Source organism: Candoia aspera, chromosome 9 (genome assembly GCF_035149785.1).
Source record: "Candoia aspera isolate rCanAsp1 chromosome 9, rCanAsp1.hap2, whole genome shotgun sequence".
Taxonomy (NCBI): domain Eukaryota; kingdom Metazoa; phylum Chordata; class Lepidosauria; order Squamata; family Boidae; genus Candoia; species Candoia aspera.
Genome location: NC_086161.1, coordinates 8,325,166 through 8,345,206, shown reverse-complemented (window position 1 = coordinate 8,345,206; position 20,041 = coordinate 8,325,166). Strand labels below are relative to the sequence as shown.

General features: G+C 42.4%; 1 protein-coding gene across 7 annotated transcripts in view; it reads right to left on the bottom strand.

The window, feature by feature from the left end:
• APLP2 (amyloid beta precursor like protein 2) overlaps nucleotides 1–16,468 on the bottom strand; it is a 50,797-nt gene extending 34,329 nt beyond the window's left edge. For all 7 annotated transcript variants that reach the window (XM_063311549.1, XM_063311551.1, XM_063311553.1 and 4 more), the window contains exon 1: nucleotides 16,320–16,468. In XM_063311549.1, the coding sequence (XP_063167619.1) occupies nucleotides 16,320–16,451 (132 nt within the window). In that variant the 5' untranslated portion in view covers nucleotides 16,452–16,468. The remainder of the gene's footprint in view (nucleotides 1–16,319) is intronic.
• Nucleotides 16,469–20,041: the final 3,573 nt, after the last annotated feature.

Below are 20,041 nucleotides of genomic sequence, written 5' to 3'. Positions count from 1 at the left end.
TTTATGGCTTCTTCTCATCTGCCAAGTCCTTCCAAAACAACCCTTTTTAGTAAGAGGTACGAAAAAATGACTAGCATACTTTTAGAATCTTGCTTGGTAATTTCTGATAAACAAAGGCTTCACTTGCACTTTTAACAGTTTCATAAATTTTTTTTAGTTTTTTTCCTAGCTAGTCTTCCTGTTTTTATTTAACAGATAGCTAGCTTGAACTCAGGAAGACTCATTAATGCCTGACACAGCAAGCAATAGATCTGCAGATGAACAGAAAATCCAAGCTTTATTGCTCTGCTTTAAAAAAAAACAAACACACACACACACACACAAAACGCTGAAAATTACAACCCGATACATGGGCAGAAGTCCAAGAAGGGAAGAATTATTAGTAGTAGTCAGATCTGGAGCGGACAGATAACACCAGGCCAATATTTGCTTCTGAATTTAAATGGCAAATCTCAGATGAGTCACCCTGAGCTTGCTTTCAGTCCTTTCCTTTGATTTCTAGAGTAAGACCAACACTATATGCTCACTTAGGACCAACCTTAGAATGTTTGAAGCTAGTGGAATCTGCCATATGGAAGCAATTAATTATAAAATTAAAGCCTTGGGCAGTGGGAATGAGTTGGACATGGTTTAAAACGGTACTCTACAGGAAGAACTTAGGTGAACCCATCAGCCTCTGGCATTTTTTTTTTTTTTTTATGAATGAGAGCTTCTTGTCGTGCAACTACAACTGAATGTTTCCTGAATGCTTCACTTCAATATACGTATCCCTCAATGGGAAACTCTGGCAGGTTTTTTCACTATAACTCAGCACAATAGATGAAAAGGCCTGCTAATATACTAACATATAACATAACATAACATAACATAATATAACATATAATATACTAACATCACATTTGCTTCCTTTTAGTACAGCCATCCTACATTATGTATAATGACTTTAAAAGATTTTGTCCGACTACTGACAATTATTGTTTTAAAATAAAACTTTGAAATATAAAATTGTCTGTACACATATACATTGTGAAGGATCAGTATATATGTATCTGGTGAGGTGAGCTGTAGTCCCTGAAGACTTATGCTATGATAAATCTGACTTAACACTCCAAATTATTCATAGATACTGTGTTTTGGTTTCTTCAGTTGTCTTAAGCTACAGTGTCTCAATATATAACCAAGTTACTGATAATCAGTTCCTTAAAAACCTACAGCAGCTTCAAATCTCTACTGAATTTTTCTCCTCTCTTTCTGCCCTATCTGTACTTGACTTTTTTTGGAGGAATTGGAAGTGCCATTTACTTTGAACTCTTGAAGCCAATGTTTACCAATTGAAGTAACTTACAAAGGCTGAATATTCAATCAAGGTCATTGTAGATTGTTAACATTCAGCTTCACCATGCCTTCCTATGGGAATCATGAACAATTAATTCATGAAAGAAACTACAGTAGTTACAGTATGCATTAATTCAAACAAATTTGCCTAATAATGTCATAAAACATTCAACAATCATTCAACCTAAGTACCCAGCTGCAGCTGTTTCACTTAGCTCTTAACTGCTCATGAAAGGTGAGCACAGAAAGTAACGGTGATTGGATATTCCATATCTCAGGCCTAAATTCTTTCATTTAGAGATGGGGTCCATGAGAACTTGAACGTATAGGAAAGAAGAATACCAAAGTGAGCCCTCAGGGATCAAGTAAAAATTCATCTCCACTTACCCTATTCCTGACTGGTTACAATTGTGTTGCTGATTTACAAGCCATGAGGAGAATGTATGTTTAACATCTCACAGAATTAAATTCCACTACAAAATACAGAAATAAGGCAGGGAAGTATGCCATTTCCATTTTTATTGTCTTCCTGTTCCAGACAAAGACCTTGAAACTTTCAAAAGAGCATGATCATCTACAAAAAACAATGAGTCTTCCAGAACAAAATTATGTGAGATAATTTTTGTTCAAAACAGAGCCACTGAAACCCATGACTACGTCATGTGCGTTTTGAACAGTTCAGTTCTGACAATTAAGCTAAATTCATCAATTTGTCATTAAAAAGATGCAGATGTTCACAGGACACAAACTAATAATCTTTGTTGAATTAACTATAATTTTAGATCTATAGAAATGTGACGCCATGATGATCCTCTAGATGCCAAAATGAATTCTCACTGAAGTTCTTGTACTTCTTCCATGCATCCCCATATGGCTGAATGTCTAATTTAGCATATTCTAACAATTTATAAGTAGTTATTATAGGCTTTGAATCATTTTATCAAATCATTAAGTGGAGAGAATCTGTGGGTTGTTCTTCTTCCTCAACACACATGTATTCATCAGCTCCAGGACTTGGGAGAAACAAGACTTAGCAGTTTCAGGACATCAGCCTTTTTTTCCCACATTAAGCAGCTAATTCCTTCAGCAAAGGATCGTTACCTTGTCGTGGTGCTGGAGCTTGAGCACCTCAATGATGCCATGAGCTAAACCGTGAAGGGCCACCCAAGACGGGAAGGTCATGACAGAGAGGTCAGACTAAATGCGATCCCTGGGGAAGGTAATGGCAACCCACCTCAGTATTCTTGCCGTGAAAACTAAATGGATCAGTACAACCAGAGATATGTCGGTATACCATCGGAAGATGAGACCCCCAGGTCGGAAGATGGTCAAAATGCTACTGGGGAGGAACAGAGGATGAGCTCAACTAGCCCCAGACGTGATGACGCAGCTAGCTCAAAGCCGAAAGGACGGCTAGCGGCCGACGGTGCTGGTGGTGAACGGCGAATCCGATGTTCTAAGGATCAACACACCATTGGAACCTGGAATGTAAGATCTATGAGCCAGGGCAAATTGGATGTGGTTAGTGGTGAGATGTCAAGATTAAAGATAGACATTCTGGGCGTCAGTGAACTGAAATGGACTGGAATGGGCCACTTCACATCAAATGACCACCAGATCTACTACTGCGGACAAGAGGACCACAGAAGAAATGGAGTAGCCTTCATAATTAATAGTAAAGTGGCTAAAGCAGTGCTTGGATACAACCCAAAAAATGATAGAATGATCTCAATTCGAATTCAGGGCAAGCCATCTAACATCACAGTGATCCAAATATACGCCCCAACCACAAATGCTGAAGAAGCTGAAGTAGAGCAGTTCTATGAGGATCTGCAGCACCTACTGGACAACACACCTAAAAGAGATGTTATTTTCATCACAGGAGACTGGAATGCTAAGGTGGGCAGTCAAATGACACCTCGAATTACAGGTAAGTATGGCCTGGGAGAACAAAACGAAGCAGGACACAGGCTGATAGAATTTTGCCAAGACAATTCACTCTGCATAACAAACACTCTCTTCCAACAACCTAAGAGACGGCTTTATACATGGACTTCACCAGATGGACAACACCGAAATCAGATTGATTACATCCTTTGCAGCCAAAGGTGGCGGACATCTGTACAGTCGGTAAAAACAAGGCCTGGAGCTGACTGTAGTTCAGATCACGAACTTCTTCTTGCACAATTTAGGATCAGACTAAAGAGATTAGGGAAGACCCACAGCTCAGCTAGAGATGAGCTCACTAATATTCCTAAGGAATATGCAGTGGAGGTGAAGAATAGATTTAAGGGACTGGACTTAGTAGATAGGGTCCCGGAAGAACTCTGGACAGAAGTTGGCAGCATTGTTCAGGAGGCGGCAACAAAATACATCCCAAAGAAAGAGAAAACCAAGAAGGCAAAATGGCTGTCTGCTGAGACACTAGAAGTAGCCCAAGAAAGAAGGAAAGCAAAAGGCAACAGTGATAGGGGGAGATATGCCCAATTAAATGCAAAATTCCAGAGGTTAGCCAGAAGAGATAAGGAATTATTTTTAAACAAGCAATGTGCGGAAGTGGAAGAAGACAATAGAATAGGAAGGACAAGAGACCTCTTCCAGAAAATTAGAAACATTGGAGGTAAATTCCAGGCAAAAATGGGCATGATCAAAAACAAAGATGGCAAGGACCTAACAGAAGAAGAAGAGATCAAGAAAAGGTGGCAAGAATATACAGAAAACCTGTATAGGAAGGATAACAATATCGGGGATAGCTTTGACAGTGTGGTCGGTGAGCTAGAGCCAGACATCCTGAAGAGTGAGGTTGAGTGGGCCTTAAGAAGCATTGCTAATAACAAGGCAACAGGAGACGACGGCATCCCAGCTGAACTGTTCAAAATCTTGCAAGATGATGCTGTCAAGGTAATGCATGCTATATGCCAGCAAATTTGGAAAACACAAGAATGGCCATCGGACTGGAAAAAATCAACTTATATCCCCATACCAAAAAAGGGAAACACTAAAGAATGTTCAAACTATCGAACAGTGGCACTCATTTCACATGCCAGTAAGGTAATGCTCAAGATCCTGCAAGGTAGACTTCAGCAGTTCATGGAGCGAGAATTGCCAGACGTACAAGCTGGGTTTAGAAAAGGCAGAGGAACTAGAGACCAAATTGCCAATATCCGCTGGATAATGGAAAAAGCCAGGGAGTTTCAGAAAAACATCTATTTCTGTTTTATTGACTATTCTAAAGCCTTTGACTGTGTGGACCATAACAAATTGTGGCAAGTTCTTAGTGGTATGGGGATACCAAGTCATCTTGTCTGCCTCCTGAAGAATCTGTATAACGACCAAGTAGCAACAGTAAGAACAGACCACGGAACAACAGACTGGTTTAAGATTGGGAAAGGAGTACGGCAGGGCTGTATACTCTCACCCTACCTATTCAACTTGTATGCAGAACACATCATGCGACATGCTGGCCTTGAGGAATCCAAGGCTGGAGTTAAAATCTCTGGAAGAAACATTAACAATCTCAGATATGCAGATGATACCACTTTGATGGCTGAAAGTGAAGAGGAACTGAGGAGCCTTATGATGAAGGTGAAAGAAGAAAGTGCAAAAGCTGGTTTGCAGCTAAACCTCAAAAAAACCAAGATTATGGCAACCAGCTTGATTGATAACTGGCAAATAGAGGGAGAAAATGTAGAAGCAGTGAAAGACTTTGTATTCCTAGGTGCAAAGATTACTGCAGATGCTGACTGCAGTCAGGAAATCAGAAGACGCTTAATCCTTGGAAGAAGAGCAATGACCAATCTTGATAAAATAGTTAAGAGCAGAGACATCACACTGACAACAAAGGCCCGCATAGTTAAAGCAATGGTGTTCCCTGTAGTAACATATGGCTGCGAGAGCTGGACCATAAGGAAGGCTGAGCGAAGGAAGATCGATGCTTTTGAACTGTGGTGTTGGAGGAAAATTCTGAGAGTGCCTTGGACTGCAAGAAGATCCAACCAGTCCATCTTCCAGGAAATAAAGCCAGACTGCTCACTTGAGGGAATGATATTAAAGGCAAAACTGAAATACTTTGGCCACATAATGAGAAGACAGGACACCCTGGAGAAGATGCTGATGCTAGGGAGAGTGGAAGGCAAAAGGAAGAGGGGCCGACCAAGGGCAAGATGGATGGATGATATTTTAGAGGTGACGGACTCGTCCCTGGGGGAGCTGGGGGTGTTGACGACCGACAGGAAGCTCTGGCGTGGGCTGGTCCATGAAGTCACGAAGAGTCGGAAGCGACTAAACGAATAAACGACAAGCAGCTAATTCAGAAACAATTCTCTGAATTATGTAATCAGAAGCTCCATTTATGGGTGTTAGGATTGTTATGATACTTAAAGGACAGATTTTTCTGAAGACTAAGACCAAGTTCTGCTTTGAAAACTGCTTAACAACATCACAAAATTAAGGACTTTACTCGTCTTGGCAAGAGGGAGTTGATTTTTACAAGCTTTACTGGTTTTGTTTGGTTGCTAAAAAAAACAGTTTAAGGATCTTCAGCAAACAATCATGTAATCATTTCAAAGCAGTTGCGCAATAAAACGGTCTTGGTAATTTATATAATCATGACACCCTTTAACTATAGACTGCTTAATGCCCGCATAAAATCTGAGCTTAACTCTCTGGAAAAACAGTGTTAATCCTTGCTATTTCCTGATCCAAGTAGAAATATAACATTAAGATTAGATCCCTCTGTTGCACTGAACCATAATTTATTAACTAAGGCACAATAAACTGGATTTACATATTATTAAGCCTTAATGTGGTTTGCTCAGTTTTGCCTCAGCATGTTGCATGAAGCTGTTCACTGTGGATTGTAAACCATACTAGACCATGAACTCCACAACTGTGGCTTAATTCAATAAACTATGATACAAACATAATGCATCCAAATTCATCTCTGAAAACATTTTGTCCCTCTAGGTCACAATATATTGTTTTATTCCTCCTGCAGTGTTCTATAGAAGCTCTTAACCAGCACAAGCAAGGGGTCCGTAGCAAAGCAGGACACAGTACGGCAAACTATATCACACAATGATACCCCTGTGCCCTTCTTTACAAGCCTGCTCATGATGCCAGCAAGCAAGGACCGAACACATCTAGTTCCTTGCTTGCTGGCAAAAAACAGGCCAGCCAGCCTAGCTGGCTTGTTTTCTGATGGTAATTCCCAATTACCAGAGCAGATTGGCTACAGTCTCCTGCCACTGGCCTGGTTTTTGTTTTGCTTTGTTTTTGCCAACAAGGAGTCATTAGTGTCCCATTTTTATTTTAACTTTTGTCATCCTCTGCTTGGATTTTTTTTTTTAAAAGGGCATTCTGAGAAGTTATGTCAATTGACTTCCTGGCTGTAGGGCAGATGCCCCTGAGCATAAGACTTTCCCAACTGATCTGGCCTCAGTCACTCAGTCACTCAAAAACTGCAAGAGAGAAATCAGACTGAGACACATGTTTCACAGCAGGTGGCTGGACAAAGCAAAAGTTCCCCAAAGCTATTCCCACCATTCAAGTAACAAGTCATGGCAATCACCTAAACTGGACTGAGTAACTGCTGTGCCTGGATGTGCATGTGTCATAGATCAATGTATCTCAACCTTAGCAACTTTCAGATGTGTGGACTTCAACTCCCAGCATTCCCCAGCCAGCCATGAGGAATGCTGGGAGTTGAAGTCCACACATCTGAAAGTTGCCATGGTTGAGAAACACTGTCTTAGATGGATGAACTTCTTCCCATGTATTAGAACTATGTAGGGTTTTAGATTCAAAGACAAAGAAGAGCTTGGGTGCACAAGGAGGAGTTCCCATGTGACCTTGCAGCAATTCCTTAAAGCAGGGGTGTCTTTTTTGAGATCGTGTTCCACAGGCAGAGTGCAAAGCTGCTGCCCAGCACATCCATTTATCCCCCAAAAAGGACACTTGCTGACAGGACAATTCTAGAAGCAAGTTACTACAGCCTAACTGTATGTATCTCCTCTCCACAATGGCTAGGGCAGAAAGCATAATCAAGAAACGTGCTGCAAACTTTCAACCTGACATTCCTCTCTACCACCAGACTTCTTCCAAAATATGGAAAGAAAGAAAGAAAGAAAGACTCACTCAGAAATGAACCATTGAGTGGATTCCACCCACTAATCTCATCAGTGAGGAGATATTTCAGAAGACACTGATTGGCAGAGTGAAAACGTGAAACTGCTGAATAATTTTTTAAAAGATTATTCTCATACGAAAGGATGAAGATCTGATAGTAAACTGAAAGGTTTTGGCGGATATAAGCATAAGAACACTGATTATTTTAGATATGGACTACTGAGAAACATCTGCATGCAAGCCAAAAGCAGACCAATTTGAAGCTGAATTCCAGCCCGTCATAAAATATATCAAACAAATTTCAACGCTGATCTATTTACACTTGATCATAAAGGATCAAAGGAGGACAAGGACACTACTGTGTGCATTTCCCGTGCTCATACATTTAAAATAACAGGAGTCAAAGCCCTGGCAACAAGTTCTGGGCTTACATGTGAATGTTTATTTTGGCTATGGCAAAAAAATGTAAGAGGCAGAGCTGCGCTTCGTAAAATCATTCATTGGAGAGAAAGCCACATGCCAACTTTTTCCAGCAAACTGAGAACATTCTTTCTAGGAATATCAGAACGTAAGATATGTATGCCCAGGTATAGCGCCCAGAGTCCCTCTTTTGGGGGAGATGGGCGGTATTTATTTATTTATTTATACACACACACACTTTTGCCCTCCTACAGATATTTATAGATTCTATTGAATTCATGAACGTTTAACATCAAGCAGAGTACAAGGTGCAACGTTTCAAACAAATATCCATATCAAGAACTGTTACCCTAACAGGATATGACACAAGTAACTCTTTTTTAAAAAAGTGGAAGGAAGAGAATAAAACGAAGATTGGTTTTTGTGTCTAAAGTAAAGGGTTTAGCTTAATTAACTTCCCACACCCATTTTATTTAACAGCTATTATACAAAATCACGTTAGGTGCCTAATTACCAAATTTCTAATTTCATATGCAAAATGGCATTTGCCACAGAAATGTGTTGATTCATGAAATGCATACCCCTAATCAAAACTGTGCTTTTCTAATGGAGAACGGTATGACATGATGGTCAAACTTTATGAATATGGTTTTGAAATATTCTGTTTGCATGAGGGGTGTCTCTCAATTGTGTTCTTCCACACAGACCTCAAATGGAATGCTCTGGACCAGCCATTAACCTCTGGTTTAATATCTCTATTTCCCATTGTGATACGGTGGAAAAAACCCTTGTAGGCCCTAAATAGAAGTCTGAATATTCACTGGTGATTGCATCGAGCCTAGTTTTTGGTTCCTCTCTCCGCAGCTATGTTCTGTTGTACCCAACGATGTTGTAAGTATCAGAATTAATGGATAAAACTTCATTATAAACTCAGTGTTATAGTGAGTAGCATAAGATGTCAATTAGCGAAACTGTAATAATGTAATACGCCAAGAAATACAGAAGCAGACGTAGCTAACGATGAGAAGAACAACCCATTTTATATCCTAGTCCATGCTCTGACTGCGGAAATTTCAACTGCAGACTTTTCTTAGAAAGAGAAAGCTGTAGAAGCAGCCAATGCTGCCTGGTAATGTCCTGCCCTTAACAGAGGAAGCTTTGTGGGTTTTCTTTGTAAATCAGAGCAAACCTAGTCTACTCAGCATAAGTATCTCCTCCCATTTCCTCTGCCGGCCTACAATCTTTTTCCCCTTGATCTCCATAGACAATATTTTTAACTGTAATTATTCTTATCAAAACCACAGTTGTTAGTGGTGAGTAATGTTCAAAAGGCAAAAAAAAACAAAAAAAGTGTAGCATCTCCTACACATATTTCATCATTATGAGTGAGTTCACATACTAAATTAAGCCATCAAAAACCTGGTTTATATACCATAGTGGCTGGGTTCGCACAGCATGCTAAACCAAAATCTAGCAAACCATATTGTGGTGTATACATGATCTCACCCACTCTGCGACAAAGCAAAATAATAATAATTATTATTATTCACAATCAGACACGCTATTCTACACAGAATCTGGAAAACCATTCCCATGACGAATGCTTTGAAGCAAATAATACCCTTTTGTATTAACTCGGGGATCCAAATACCAAAAGTTAAAGCTTTTCTGAGTCAGCCTCAACCCCTGGTGAACACATCCATGGCCATGTATTGTCTTGGCAATAAAGAGAAGTGGTTTGCTCCTGCCACCTTAACTAGACTTAATGAGCACCTAGTTTGCCGTATTAGAGCACTCTGTAATTGGATAGATCGTCTTCCACATATTAACCTGTTATGCTCCCCTACACCAATCTAGTAGTCCTACCCTTCCTTTTAGATTCTTTTATATGTACTTTCTGTTTTAATATCTTCTAGCTTTTCTCATAGACAGACTCTGATGTGCCTTCTGTGCCTTTAATTGACTGTACCCCACCCTCCTTGTGCTGGTCTATGACCATAATAAAGATTTGATCTGATGCCTTAGGAAGCTAAAAACTATACGGTGAGCAGGCGCAAAATGCTAACTTTGGCTTCATTTTCTACAAGCGTTCGTTGCACAAATGGATTCAAATGTCTGACCATACCAATACAAACTCACATACACGGAACACTAAACTTCTGCAGCCTGGTTTTGCCCAGTTGTGTTACACTCCAACTTGTACTCTTCCCAAACAGCTTGAGAAGATGAAGGAAGCTCTCTCCAATACATCGGGTAAACACTGGGTGGAAAGATGCTGATGTGATGGGCAACCTCCGATTCTTATGTGGAGGATAAATCTTCACAATTTATAAGAGGGATGGGGAAAACTTGGGAATTTTAGTCTCACCATTTTTGTCTCACCATGACTGCAGGCAAGCTGGCAACTGCTGCTCTCAACAGGCACTTGCTCAGCAAATGCTACTCACGGCAAATGAGAAACAGTGACATGCAGAAGAACAAATTTGATTGCTGCAACAGCAGGATGGGAAAGGAGACAAGCAGATGCCTCAGCATGAGCAAGCATGGTGGAAAGGAATTAGCTGCTTGGATTGCATCTCAGCCCAAAGCATACACAAAAGACTACAAAGAAGATTACTAAGGCCTCAGAAGAGGGTAGTCTGTTGCCTGAGCTAGATATTATTTGACAATCCTGAGTGGTTTTGTTCAGAACCATTTTGTGGGATGGATTTCAGCAAGTGAGGAACAGACCAGGAATCTCACCAGCTGTAATGCTCATTTTCTATTCTGACCTTAAGATCTGTTGTGGCATTTAACTCCATGGTTACTTCTATCTCCAACTCATGGGCTTGCAAAATAATGTCACCTTGCAATAGGACACCAAAGTATGAAGAACATTTCCTCACTAATTCCTTAAAGAATACAACCCGCCTTCTTCTTCTCTGCAGTGCATCAATCCCTTGCTACAAAGCACCCAACTATGGAACAAATCTTGAAGACATTTTACATCTGTACCCTCTTGCATCAAAACTATGTTAAAATCAGGCTTAAGACGTTAAATTAAACAATTAAAAGCCTGTTAAGGAACTGAACCCAGTTTCTGTTAATACTATTCACTACTTGAATAAAAGGTTGTTTGTTTCATCTTTCTCTTAAACTTCTGAAGACTGTGGAATGGAGCTCAGAGATCAGAAAGTGTTGGCCCTGATCCTAATTCAAGCTTTTATCAGTGAGAACCCTAGGTTCTCTGTTAAAAATTCAAACAGTTATGGTAGGATAACACAAGCACTGAAGCATTTAGAGACCTGCAAACTGGCTTATGTTTTACTTGTTGGCAGATTGCTAGGAAAGCCTTTGGCCCAGGAGAGATCAGAAAAGTCACACACCAGGCATTTCTATAAAAATAATTTTATTTACAGAAAGCAAAACATATTTAAAAGCTTCTGCATTCTTACAAGCTCTCAGTGAGAGCTGCTTAACTCTCTACATGCCTACACAGAAGGGAAACTGAAACTAAAACAAGTCCAGGCAAGTTCTTTCCCCCCAGGTGCAAAAATTAACATCCGAAAAGGGGACAATTAAATTATGGATTAGTTGCCATAGTAACCTTAATCTGTAGTAGAAAACAATATATTAACATTACAATGCCATGGAAACTCAAATGAGGTACAGGAGAACAGGCAAGTAAGAAAACATGTATCTATCTATCTATCAAATTTGTCACTGCCCATCTCCTCTGGCCGGATGGTAGGAGTTTTAGGAGACTGCCTGAGACCATTCTGCATCATGACCTGAGAAAGATGCAGTGAGGACAAAAGGAAGTAAAAGAGAATATTCTAAGAATGGGGGCTAAACCTAAATGCATACAGTGAGAAGGGAACTAATGAAGCGATTCACAAAAGCTGTATGCTACTTGTAAGACTTCAAGGGTAAAGTCACTGGCTCAAAACATATTGAGCAATTGAACATAATGAGCTGTGCGTTATAAAAGAGGTTGAACACTTAAAGTGTGTAGCTAAGGGCTACAAACAAATTGAAATGTCTGATTTGGAGGACACGATTAACGCACTCATCACATTTTTGATGGGCCACCCCATCTTCTGCTCTTACTCCCTGTCCAGCATCTTCCAAAAAGCAACACATCATTAGGAAGCTAATATGTCAATCACGTTGTACACTGCTAACACAACTAGTAGGATCTTTTTTTTAATTGTAATGATTAACAGCAATAGAAAATTAGATTTCCATCGGGGTTAAATTATAATTCTAAATGATACAGCTCGTTGTTCAGAATTCAATACGATCAGCTTGGTCTTTCTCTCATACCCTCTCCCTCTCTGGAACAGCAACTGCAAGGGAGGCCTAGTTGTGGTGCTTTCAAGGTAAGCTCTATGGAGCAACCTCTCCACATATGTGATACCTAAGCTGCTGTACCTAATTTGGACTGTCTCCTTTTGCTTGGTTGCCATCTTGGACACTTCAGGACACAAGTATTCAATTAAATGAGGCAGGCTATTCGGTAAAGCATGTACAGAAAACAACGCACTCCCAGCTAAAACAGCATCTCTTAGTCAACAATTTGAATTTAACCTCTTCAAAAGCACTCTAAATATAAAAGATCTGTCTCAAGGGAGCTAATCTCCATTTCATGACAGCTCTAAACTGTATTAATAGCCCAGCTGGTAAACATCCAGTTTAGTTCATTCGATCTATTCTTGCATTTGTTTGCAACAGCACTACTTTTCCTGGGCAGCATCAATGCGGAATAAAACAGAGATAAGCTTTATCTCCCTTACACTTGCTACTGATATACATCTCCCATAAGCCCCAGCCAGCAAAGCCAACTGGGTGGTACCTGTGAGTTATAGTCCAGAAACTCTGGGAAAGGGCACAGCTCCCTTCCTGAACACAAATGGAAAGAAATTCCTGTCTTCGTGGATCCTCACCATGTCAAACCACTTGTGATTACTGGCTCTAGGCCATGCCTTTTAAAGGCATTTCTGCACAAGTCTGTCTTATTACATATTTCATCATGGAAGACTTTAACCCATATCCATTTGCCTTCAACAAGTTTAGATGGCCGGCCTAGGGGATGCTTGCCTTTTGTTCAGGAGATACAAACTTGTTTTGCCCAGTGTGATTTAGAACTGCAGCCTGATTCAGCGAGCATTTTTTTAAAATATAAATAATATTTCAATTTACTGCATCCCAGCTCTCTGTTATCACACTTTAAAACTGTTTATGGTGGTCAAAGGGTCCAACCGTGATCAAAAAGCTCCCCTCAGAACCTCAGGTTGGCCATGGAATTCAGCTCAATCTAGTATATTTTACAAAAATGTTGCAAAGGTCAAATGTGAAGAGGAGAAAAATATACACTGCCCTGAGGCTGTCAGAGAAAAAATAGGATATAAATGTCATAAATACATAATGCCTTGTAAATTGTGCTGGGGTATTGCATCTGAAACAGAAATATCCTAATAAAAAATGAGGGAATAATAATATTAATATTCATAAATGAAACCGCCAAACCAGGAACTTGCACTATGAATATTTATGGAAGATTAAGCTTCCATACATGCGCTTTCAAAGACAGAGGATGAGCTGGAAACAGATGTGTCAATGTTAAACAGATTAATGCATGACCTGGTGCCAGGGACTTCTTAGCTGAGATAATCAGGTGAAAAATCTACCTAACATACTTTTGCCAAATCAGTGAATCGATGGAGCTGGGTGGGGGGGGGGGGAAATACAACACCCATTTATTAAATTTTATGAAAGCAAGCTCAGCTTTAGCTTTTTCTAAATCAAAGCTACCCAGGAAGGAAATAAGAGTTCATGCCACCAGTTCATAATCACAAGACGGCTCCCAGACAGGATACGTACAAGCAGCTGAGCTTGCGTTTGCTCCGAGAGGAAATGCCATACCACCGGAAGATTTTAACAGGTGCAGAGATTTAATCTCATCTTTAGGAAGCAACCCAATAGCTCTCCACCAGCACATCACCCGTGCCAAGCAACCCGATAGGGGCTTTAGCTAGAATCCTGTGTCCCACTCTCATCGGGCTGCGTTATCAATCCGGTTGAACAATTTCCAGCAGGTTATTCAAGATCACTAATTGCCACCACATTGTGAACAAATGCTGAGGAATCTAACAGTTCTCGGAGGAATTCCAGAAGAAACGGTCATCCTAAAATTAGCAGAGCACTAGCGTATATATGCGCTATGCCACAGGATCTCAAAGATGAAGAGGCCCCAATCTTCAATTCAAAGATTGTACAGAGATATGCTGAATAGACAATCAGAAGCAGGATCTCCTAAGAATATTTCAAGTGTGGTATGAAGCAGTAGCCCTGCACGATGGGAGGAGGGAGACAACATTTGAAAGTTATTTCTACACGCACTGAAGAACTGTTAATAGCAAGTGCTTCCATTTTAACAGATGTGTTTCATTTTGAGAATTATCGATGTGCTACATTCCTCTTCTTTAGCCCTATACAGTTTGGGGCTGAAAGCCATTTTACAACCCAGGAATTTCTTCCATAGGCTTTAAAGTAGACTTGATTATGTGAGGCCAAGCAGCCTTTCTCAGTTAAGAGTAACCATATTTGTATGCATTAATTATACTCTCAAATAAAGTCTGAAAGCCAACACAATAAGCAGCTGATACGGAAAATAGTCAAGCTCTGTGCACCAGAAAACATCAGGTTAATGAAATAGTTGCTTTTCCATGTGAACTGCTTGCTAATGTAAGCTTCTAGATGGATCTGAAACCAGATTTCTTGTTCCTGTGCCAAGAATGCAGAGGTCAGTCTTCATAAATATGTCCGCACATACATACGAGGTAAAACAAAAGACTCAGGCGATTAACTCTGTAACAGATCACTGGACAGCAAAGCAAATTCTCCATATACCACTGAAACATTGCTGATTAAGCTCTACCACTTATTTAAAGTGTAAAAACAAACTGCATTCAGCCACACAATTCGTTTCATCCCAGAAAGGATTCACAGCAACCCTCACTTTAAGCAGACCATGCCAAGTATTTTCCAGACATCTCAAAAGAAAACAGACCCAGAGAGATGCTGTAAGAGAGAACCCCAAACTGCTTTCACAAACACAGGCAAAATCCGGTTATAAAATGGCCTGAGGGGAAAAAACACAAGAACAGGAGATGGGCTTGCTGCTTCTCCTTACAGCAACGTCCCTATTAAACAGCCACAGCAGCAGTTTAAGCTCAACCCAGTAATTGAATTCCACCCATGTTATTTTACTAAATTGTCACAACAACTTTGAACAAAAGCACTTGCCCCCCCCCAAAAAGCTATAAATTGATCAGATTTGCGTCATGCCCAGAAAACAAGCGAGGGGGACAACTCAGGGCAGATCAATAAAATGCAAATATTCTGCCTCCAGGAAAGTGGAAAAGTACAGTTTTCAAGGAGATTCAGGAAAAGGCCGCAGGATAACACCTTTCCTGCTGTGATAGGATCAGAAAGGGGGACATTACAAATGTTACAGAAAGAGGCAACTTCCCTTTCCCCCCAACCCTACCCCAACCCATCAACGCAAACACCATTCATCTTATATGAGAGATCAGGATTCATTCATCTCAATTGTCTTTTTCTCCATCACCTCCACACTGTGAAATCCCACAAGGGGAGGCATCCACGCGCTGCCTCCAGGCCGGCGACCACCCTTTCCTCGCAGTGATCTGTCCCTGACAGCCCCCTCAGCCAGCAGGATGAAGGGGTGAAAAAGAGACTTGTCTTCACTTCGCCCAGACGCCTTTGAACTCCCTGGGAAAGGGACATAAAGTCACCTTCCGCGGGGGGGGGGGGGGTTGGGACGACCGAAGGTGCAGAGCCAGGAAATGGCTTGCGGCCAATGGAGGAGCCACAACGGGTGGCAAAAAGAGACCTATTTCAGGAGGGGAGTGGGTTGCAAAAAGGAAGGGCAAAGGCACCGCAAGTGGGCACAGGGGGATCGGGAAAGAAAAGAGCAGGAAAGGAAAGCCTAGTTTTAAGAAATCTCCGCGCATCCTCATGGCCCCCCTACCGCTGTGGGAAGCTTCGTGGACGGGCACCTACAAAGCACCCACGAAAGGAGAAGGGAACCCAGGGAGAGACCTCTCATTGCCACCCACCCGGCGGGCACCGGGGCTGCTGCTCCCAGCGGCTCCAGGCTACGACCGGGTCCAGGGGCATCCAGAGAGAGGGGGTACCCCCCCTCGGCGCCAGCAGGGTGGGCTCCCCGTCCCTGGGCAACGGCGGAAGGTCCCGCCTGCTGGAGAAGGACCCCCCCAGGAGGGGCCCGCCACGGAGAGGAAGCGCGAAGCGACGTTCCCCTTCCCCGCCGGCTGGGCGGCGGAGGACGGGGCGCGCCCTCCGGGTCGGGAGCGAAGCTCGAGGCAGCCCGGCCGAGCAGGAGCGGGTCCGGCCGCCGCCCTCGCCGTCCCTACCTCGATGTACCCGGCCAGCGTGGCCGCGGGGCTGCCGAGACCCAGGAGCAGCAGCCACAGCAGCGCCCGGCCGCAGCGCCTCCCCGCCGCCGGCAGGGCGCCCCAAGTCCGCGTCGTCCCGGATGCCTCCATCCTGCGCCGCCGCCCAGGAGCAACTGCCGCGCGGGGACCGCGGCGGCGCCACCAGCCGCGCTGTCGTCACCGGGGGGAGGAGCCGGGGAGTCGCCCCGCCCCCTCCCCTCCAGCCCCTCGCCGGTGTGCCTCGGCGCGGCACGCGGGGGCGGGAGCCAAGAAGAGCGACAGCGCGCTCAGCCAAGAAGCCCCCGAAGGCTGGAGTCCTTTTTTTTTTTCCCCCATCACGCCCGTCCCCTTTCAGCGGCAGCCAATCAGGGGGACTTCAGCGGAGTTTGGCATCCTACGCCCCCCCCCTACGGACGGAGCAGGACCAGGACGCATTCAATTGATCGTTGATTGATTATGGGCCATCAAGACCGCATAGATTGATTTTTCTCCATGAAGATCTATCCCTCGCTGGTCCTTCCGGCTTTCCAACGGTGTATTAAATAATGAATATTATTTATTAATATTAAAATTATTAAATGTACGGTTAATTTGCGTAAGATATAAATAATATAAACAACAGTAGTCATTAAGAATTTTGATAATAAATAATTATTATTTAATTGCATTACATAATTGCATACATTGTAATGCAATCACAGGTGGGTTGTGGAAGTTTTTTTGTTTGCTTTTTAATTGTGTCTACAAATAGCCCATTCGGAGGGAGTTGCGTGGTTGCTAGAGAAACGATGGGGACCCAAGCCCCTTTATTACACGTGGGTTGCAATAATCTGGACACCCACTAGAAGGCAGGCGTAAGACAGTTCTATCTGTTCTGGCTGCTCCCTAATGAACGTTCAATCATTGCAACCTGATTTGGAAGCTCATCTAATTTTCCTTCTCAGAAAAATTAGATGAGCTTCAAAACGTTTTAGGAGAGTATTTGCTATTTCTTAGAGCTATTTGGGGTATGCTTATTTGGAATTCTATCAGACTTTGCATGATGATACCCAGCTTTATATCTCCACCCCTGGCTGCCTGAGTGATGTCGTGGATGTCCTGTCCAGCACCTGGAGGCTGTAACGGTCTGGATGGGGTGCAATGGGCTTCAACTCAACCCAAGCAGGACTGAGTGGCTTTGGGTTTGTGGGCCTCTGGGTGACAAGGTTTTTCCATCATTGGTCCTGGCTGGGGTGGCACTGCCCCAGATAGACCCAGTGCGCAGTCTGGGGGTCCTTATAGACTCACGGCTCCTGCTTGAAGAGCAGGTGGCAGCCGTGGCTAGGAGGGCCTTTGCACACCTTCTGGTTGTGTGCCAGTTGCGTCCATTCCTGGACTGAGAGGCTCTGCTGACAGTCACTCATGCCCTCATGATCTCCCATCTGGAGCAATGCAATGGGGCTGCCCTTGAAGAGCATTCGGAAGCTTCAGCTGGTGCAGGATGGGGCTGCGCAGGTAGTAAATGGAATCGGATGTTCGACACACGTAACACCACTGCTACGTGAGCTGCATTGGTTGCTGGTGTGCTTCCGGGTGCAATTCAAGGTGCTCGTCACCTTTAAAGCCTTTCATGGCTTGGGACTGGGTTACCTCAGGGACCGTCTTCTCCCACTTGTTTCTGCCTGTCCAATTCGAACTAGTAGGTTGGGTATGCTGCAGGTCCTGTCAGCCAAGGAATGTCAGTTGGTGGGAACTAGAAGGCATGCCTTTTCAGCCGTAGCACCTGCCCTCTGGAATATTCTCCCCTCAGAGATTAGGATGTCCCCAACCCTGTTGGCCTTTCGTAAGGTCGTGAAGACCTGGTTATATGCCCAGGTCTGGGGCCCTGAATGTGTGAATGCTCCTGTTTCTTAATTATATTAACATCTATGCACTGCTTACTTGGTGGCCATGTATATTTATTCAGTAATTGAATTGTTTTAATTGAAATCGTTTTAATTGTTTTATAGTTTTTATTGTTGTAAGCCACTCTGAGTCACTTGCTGAGAAGGGTGGCTATAGAAATTGAATGAATGAATAAATAAATAAATAAATAAATAAAATCTACAACTTCAGGTCTTCCTTAAAACAAGGGTATAGAAATCCTCTTTAGTTCTATGTTGTGTTTTATCCAGGAGGAATGGTGTACATTAAAATTATCTAATTTGATTGTGACCTTTTGTTCCTCTTTTGCCCATCAGTGAGTTTTGCACACCAATTGATGACATCTGCTTATTTTTGGCTCTGTTGTGCTTTTTCCACTGCCAGAGGAGTTGTGGATTGACGATTGTCAGTGATCTCTGCAAATGGATGTACCCAAGCCATAACCGTAACAAGGATATTTCACCAATCAATTATGCCCGTGGCAGGCAAAAACTTTTGGGTACAAGATTTTAACACTAGCAGTGGGCAAAAAAGGAACAAGATGTCTCCAGGTTGTGGCAGGTGAGCAACTGGGAAGCAATAACTCACTCAAGCCATCCAAGGCCGAATGAGGATGAACTCCGATCTTCCTGGTTCAGGGTTAACATCTGATTCCAACTTTCTCCAGTCTAGAGCCTTTCCTGCATCTTACACTGTAATTCCCTTATCACCAACCGGGAGAGTTGCTGGATGCCTATGTAGAGAGTATAGAGAATGGCCTTGGAGAGAGGGAAGATTTGTTACCAAGGCAACAAAAAAACATGGCTTAAACTCATGAAGATAGAGATTTATGAAAATGCCTAAGACAGATGTCCCCTAATTCACATGGATAAAAGAAGGAGGAGGGGAAGCACATTCAGACTTGCAAAACTCTGTTCTATAGCCATTCTACTAAAAGTAGCTTTAGGCCTACAGAGCTTCTGTTTCTTGATCTGGACTACCCTGTACTAGGGTAGGAACTGTAGTCTTATGTATGTAGAGGTCATGTTGGGGAGGTAATAAAGACTGCCCTTATCATGCAAGCTCAATGCTGCCATGCATCCACACAGGGGCAAATGCGTGATGACAACATACATATGCCCCTACTTATATAGTCCCATCAGACATCATGATGCAAGAAGATTTTTGCAGACCCTTCGTGTCCTGGACATAAACTGTTTCAAACTTCTACCATCAGGATGGCGCTACAGAGTACCGTATGTCAAAACATCTAGACATCGAAACAGTTTTTTCCCTCGTGCCATTGCTCTGTTGAACTCCTAATTAATGTAGCATTAATATAATGATTGACAATGTATGGTAAGACATGACTGCTAAGATGTGACCGGTAATGCTCTGTTAGATGTGAACATATGTTGGACAACAGATGCAGTATGCTGTCCATAAATTCTTTTAAAATGAGTGTGGGTTGGTTGATAGCCATAGTATTATTCCCTTCAATTTTTTTTTCTTTCTTGATTGTATAGTTTTAGTAAATAACATTATTACTTTACTATTGTTTATTTTTGACGTTATGCAAATATATTGAGAGCTCGTCCACCAAAGTCAAATTCCTTGTATGTCTAATCATACTTGGCCAATAAAGTATTGTATTGTATTGTATTGTATTGTACACAATGGTGGTATTTGCGTGATGACATCATCACGTATGTATCACTGTTTGGCATCAATGTGGTTTGGTGCACATGTTACTAAAAGCTTCCTTTAACCCAGTGGAAATGCCAGAATGACTAATGTTAGGTTCATGTGTTCTGCTAAAT